Source organism: Nannospalax galili, unplaced genomic scaffold (assembly GCF_000622305.1).
Source record: "Nannospalax galili isolate Female #2095 unplaced genomic scaffold, S.galili_v1.0 scaffold167, whole genome shotgun sequence".
In the NCBI taxonomy this organism is placed as follows: Eukaryota; Metazoa; Chordata; class Mammalia; order Rodentia; family Spalacidae; genus Nannospalax; species Nannospalax galili.
Genome location: NW_008358534.1, coordinates 2771699 through 2777832, shown reverse-complemented (window position 1 = coordinate 2777832; position 6134 = coordinate 2771699). Strand labels below are relative to the sequence as shown.

Sequence of the window (6134 nt, the reverse complement as noted above, 5' to 3'; positions counted from 1 at the left end):
GTTAGAGGTCCTGAGTAACCTGTGTGGCCTTTCCCCCAGCTTGGTGATCTCAGAGCAATGCTCTGAGGGGCAAACGAAGGCCAACAGAATCCACAGCTCTGAACAGGTATCAGATTGAGAAATGAGTGCCCTTCTCACCTGGGAGGTGGGAACATTGTTTGGTCAGCTCTTACTATCACCCTGGGATGGCTCTTGACGAGTGTGCTTAAAAATGGGGCTGCCTTACTTCTTCCTCTTTGTCTCAGGAATATGAAGTCTTTCCCTTAGCAACTGTCTCAACACAGCAGATGATTAGAATCTAAGACTTGGTAGGGGAGAGCCATCTACCCAGAACTGTGCTGATCTCAGAATCAGGTCTCACCTGTATTAGCTCTGAGGAATTTTAGGGGTGTCCTTGAAGTCTTAAATTTGGGAGACCCTCTCAGCTCATCTTACAGAGCTACCAGAAATTTGTGTGAGGTCCTTAATATGAGTCATATTCCCTCAAATCAAAGAATAGAAAAGGTTCAGGAAGTTATGGAGTCATGTAAGATGCATGCCCTGAATGTGCACCAAGGATATCACCCTGACTTCAGAACAGACAGGTCCCCAAAGCACCTAGATACATCCCTCAGGGTGGGCATCAGAGTTACAAGATCTGCCAGCTGTCTGAACACTGAGGAACTTTTTCACATCCCTCTTCAGGTTCCAATTAGACAAGCAACCAGAAGAACAACAGACTTGCAAAGCTCTGGCATATCACCAACAGAGAAGACCTGTAAGTATGCTTCTCTCAGAACCAGCAGGGGCAAGATGGATATTCACCTGAGGCCACTCACTATCTTTCCCTCTCCTAAGAATGTGGGATCCATTCATGTACACTTCTGCTTACATTCCAGTCTAAATCTCCACTTCCAGTCGTTATGCCTCGCTATGGAAAGTGTCCACGCCTCAGTCTTGAGCAAGCCTTCCAGGACCCCATTAAAACAAAGAGGTGGATATTTACAAATTGTCCCCTAACTGAGGAGGAAGAGGAAGAGGAAGAGGAGGAGGAAGAAGAAGAGGAGGAAGAAAAGGGAGAGGAGGAGAAAGAAGAGGAAGAGGAAGAAGAGGAAGAAGAGGAGGAAGAAGAGGATGAAGAGGAGGAGGAGGAGGAAGAGGAGGAGGAAGAGGATGAAGAGGGGGAGGAAGAGGAGGAAGAAGAAGAGGAGGAGGAAAAGGAAGAGGAGGGGGAGGAAGAAGAGGAGGAGGAAGAGGAATCTGAGGAAGAAGAGTCTAACAATGATCATGAGAACACCTCCTCCCGATTATCTTTAAAAGCCTTGTTGTCCTCCTTCTGTCCTTCCACATCTTCCACATCTTCATCTTCCTCTCTTTCGATTTGGGGCACTCCAGATGAGGGGGAGGAGCCTGTTGCAGGGATGCAGAGAATCTTCTACAGTTCTCAGATCTCTTACTCCACTTCTTGGGGAAAATTAAATGACAAATCCAATAGCCAGGAAGAAGATGGAGTCCTAAACCCCTTACAATTTAGAGATACTGAATCCTTGAGGAAAAAACTCCAAAATCAAAAGGTGACTGACTTGGTGAATCTTTTGATCCTCAAATACCGAATGAAGGAGCCCATCAGTAAATGCGAAATGCTGAAGGTTGTTACTAAAGACTATGAGGAACAATTCCCTATGATCTTCAAAGAAGCTTCTAAGTGCTTGGAGGTGATTTTTGGCATTGATATAAAGAAAAATGGTCCTATACGCAGGTCTTATGTTCTTGTCAACGCACTGAACCTCACCTATGAAGACGTGATGACTAGTGATCAAAGAATGCCTAGAAATGGCTTCCTGATAGTTATTCTAGGTATAATATTCATAGAGGGAAACTGTGCCTCTGAAAAAAGTATCTGGGAATTCTTGAACATGATAGGAATATATGATGGAGAGGAGCACTCCATCTACGGGGAACCCAGGAAGTTCCTGACCAAAGATCTAGTGCAGCAAAATTATCTGGAGTATCGGCTGGTGCCTAACAGTCATCCTCCACACTATGAGTTCCTGTGGGGTACAAGAGCCCACTCTGAAACCACCAAGATGAAAGTTTTAGAGTTTTTGGCTAGGGTCGTAAGGAAGAGCCCAGGTCATTTTTCATTCCTTTATGGTGAGGCTTTCAGAGAAGAGGAAGAGAGGGCCTATACCAGAAGGGGCCTGGTGGGTAAGACCATCATGGTTACAGAGCATTGGGCACCAGCTTCTCCGACCCAAAGTGAAGACTCTGTATTAGAATCCGTTTACTGGTGTTGAAGAGGGCAGTCAAAATTCTGACTTAAGCTGGGTAGACCATGGTATAGGACAACTTTGTGTTCCAGTTCTACATGGTGATAGGTAGTTTCGTCTTTTTCCTTTGGGGTGTTTTTCCACTGCTGTTCTTTGTAAGTTTATGGTTAATCACACAATTTTTCTTCTTTTATTAGGTTGAGAGAAAATATAGGGGGAAATATCCAATGGTTAATCTTTGGATTCCTTTAACCATTTTAGTCAACTCTAATGTGTACCTAAATCTGATTGGTTTCCTTGAGAAAATGGCAATAAATCTTAATAATTTAAGATCTTTGTTCATTGAATCATTTATTCACCAAACATTATTTGGATATTCCTGTTTGGAATATGTAGCGATATTGGGGGAAGTTTGAGGATGAGTAGCATACCCCCTTCCCAGAGAATGATAGAGTTTAGAAACAGTTATCAGGAAATGGAAAGATGTCTGTCAAGACAGAACAAGTGAAAAGAAGTAATAAGTTGGGAACTGAGGCTGCAGTTGTCAGCAGTCAAGTGTATGCAACTTGAACTATAGTTTTTGACTTTGGGAAACTAAACCTCCTTTGTGGGAGTGAATTTTGCATTAAGTTACAGAAAGTATCAGAAGCCAGACTCTCAGCGTATCATAGAGGAGACAGAATTCAACAATAAAAACTAACCAGTTCCCTTGGGTCTCCAGTTAAAGTAGATGAAAATCCTCAGCTGATGCCTGTGTGCAAGACAACCTGTGATTCTGTACTGGTACGTATAAATTTCTTGCCTTCTTGCATAGACTAAGGATTTTTGTTGTTCACTTGTTTGCTTTGGAGATTTGAGACAGGACCTCAGGTAGCCAAGGCTGGACATGAAACTTCTGATCTTCTTTCCTTCCTTTCTCAAGTGATTGAATTACAGGCTTGTCTCAGTATGTCCAGCTATGCATTATCTAACCGTAAGGGTTATATTTCTGCAAAGCTGGGTAAGAATCCTTTGAGTTGCTGCCTAAAGACCACAATGCTGCCATTCTCCCTCCTGGTCTGTGAGAGCCAGACTCCACTCCACCATAATGCCTTAAAATTGGTGATCTTGATTGCTGTTTGGCCAAATCTATGCGAGATCTAGGATCTGGTAGCAACTACATTAATTTATAGCATATATCCAGAAGATAAGCAGCTGGGAAGTTTAGAAAGTGGTGGTATTTTTACTTAATTCTAGGAGCTTTGAGTTTTTTCAGTGATTCACATCCAAAATAATTAATTAATTCATTAATTTAAATTTTTAATAACTACATGATTAGAAGAAGCATTTCATTACAGCTTTAACGTATTCAGTAACACACTCCAGAGCAAGAGTACATCTCTTTTATAAGTGGCTGTAAGTTTCTGGGTTCACAGTTGCATTAATACAGTTATACAATATTGAACTCAGTATAAGCCCTGTAAGACATAAAGTTGAATGAGTTTTTAACCTTTTAAAAAAAGATCTCCATTTCATTTTAGAATATATTGTTCCTTGCACAAAGACTCATTGTTTTTGCTACTAATGCTGAGATGTTGGCACATGTATCTTTAATCTGTATGTATCTGATTATCACTAGTCATAATCGGTTGCACTTGGATCCTTGGCGCCTGTGTATGTCTATAAAGTCATTGGGTAGATTTCAATGGTAATGTTTATCACTTCTACTAATTAACATGATGTAAATTTCCATGCTTCCTCCTCAAATATAATACATTTTTAAAAATGTGTTGATTTGTTTTTGTATGTGTGTGTATATCACACAGAACATCCCAAACCATCTTATTCAACTATATACCCACTTCCCAGACGGCTTATTTTCTAGAGAGAAATCATTATGACTTTCATATGGAAAGCCACGTTTTTTGCTGATTCGATATTCATTTTTCTCATGCTTCCTCCTCAAATATAATACATTTTTAAAAATGTGTTGATTTGTTTTTGTATGTGTGTGTATATCACACAGAACATCCCAAACCATCTTATTCAACTATATACCCACTTCCCAGACGGCTTTTTTTCTAGAGAGAAATCATTATGACTTTCATATGGAAAGCCACGTTTTTTGCTGATTCGATATTCATTTTTCTCTGGAGTGTTTTTTTTTTTTTTTTCCTGAGATGTTCCGAATTGTAAAAAGGGAGGTGGAGAAGATAGATGTGGATCAAATTAGTATTTAAACTTAATTAACATTAATTAAATACACAGTATATGCAGACACTGTGCCACTTGACTCATCGCCTATACATTCCAACAGTCTTCCAAGACATGACTTTGCAAAACAGCTTCACAGAGGGCAAGCTAAGTCAGACTGCTTGGGAATTACCCCCAAGATTATGAAACCACATGACCGGTAAAGAACGAGGCTGGACGAGAGTTCATCTAGAGCACATTTTGCTTCTCCAATTTCTGGCATGTGTTCTATTTTTTCCCTCTTTTTTTAAACACAGGACCTTATGTTTCCCAGACTGGCCTCAAACTCTATATGTAGCTGAGGATGATTTTGAGCTTCTGATTCTTCTGCCCCCACTTTGCACCCACTGGAATTACAGGTAATTGCCTGGTTTATGCAATGCTAGGGAGTGAACCTAGGGCCTACTTCATGCTGGGAAAGCACTCTACCTGCAGAGCTACATCACCAGGACTTTGTTCACTCTTCCAAAATGTTTCAGCTGACAAGAAGGTTGTGTGCAATAGTAAAGGGCCTGGGAGAGTATAATGTATGGCAACTTGGGGTCCTATTCAATATAACTTCAGGTTTTATCTGTTTATTTTTTTTTTCATTTTATTTTCAAATGTTCCTTCGATTTGAAGGGTTATTTAGCTTTAGAATTTAATTTTTCTTGCTTTGTCTTTTTCACTTGGGGTCTCTCTATATATTGCTCTCTTGCCCAAAGCTCATAATCATCCTGCTTCTGTATTCTAGGTGCTGGAATCATGGGTGTTTCATCATGTCTTGTCAAGAATTTGAAGTTTTTGATTGCTATTATTCACATATTGGATGCAGTTTTTCAGGCTTAAGAATAAAAGTTTTGTGTTTTTCAAATCAAATTTGGATACCTATGTATGTGTGAGTATGCATGTTTGTGTGTGTGTGTGCGTGTGTGTGTGTGTGTGTGTGTGTGTGTGTGATATACAGAAAATGATAGAGACAGAGAGAGGGAGAGGAGGGAGAGAGAAGAGAGAGATACACTATATTATAGAACACAGTATAGAAATGGGAAGTTCCTTGGTATGTTCATTTCTTGTTTCTGTGACCAAATACTCGACAAGAAGCAACTTATAAGAGTAAAAAGTCCATTGTGGGTCAAGGCTCATGAGGTAGAGTCCGTTATATCAGCTGGGAAGGCTGCACTGTGGCAGCAAGAAGTTGGTCACATCTCAGTGGACCAGGAAACAGAGGGAACTAGCATTTACCTGGCTTTCTCCTTTTCCCCTTTTATTCAGAACTTAGTATGTTCATGCACTTCTCCATCATCTCACAAAAATTGCCTAATGTAGTCTGGACTCTGTCTCCTCCCCATGTTGTCTTACCCGCTGACTGAGGTGTGTGTTCCAGCGTTTACCTTCACTTCCTTTTTTAAAAAAAATGTTTTATTTGTTATTTTTATTTTATGTGTATGTGTATATTGCGTGCATGTAGGTAAGTGGACCTGTGTCTTGCAATGCCCACGGAGAACAGAAGAGTCTGCTGGATTCCCTGGAACTGGAGTTATGGGCAGTTGTTAGCTGCCATGTGGGTGCTGGAATTCAAACCCAGGTCTTCTGTGAGAACAGCCAATGTTCTTAATTGCTGAGCCGCCTCTCCACCCTTACCTTTGCTTTCTTAACTCATGTATATATCTA

General features: G+C 40.6%; 1 protein-coding gene across 1 annotated transcript; it reads left to right on the top strand.

Moving 5' to 3' along the window:
- The first annotated feature begins 902 nt into the window (after positions 1–902).
- LOC103724685 (melanoma-associated antigen 10-like) lies at positions 903–2276 on the top strand. The gene has a single exon (XM_029558005.1). The coding sequence runs from the start codon at positions 903–905 to the stop codon at positions 2274–2276; it is 1374 nt and encodes a 457-aa protein (XP_029413865.1).
- The last annotated feature ends 3858 nt before the right edge of the window (positions 2277–6134 follow it).

Coding starts and splice junctions, on each gene's coding strand:
- LOC103724685 (XM_029558005.1), top strand. CDS start 903: ATGCCTCGCTATGGAAAGTGTCCACGCCTCAGTCTTGAGCAAGCCTTC.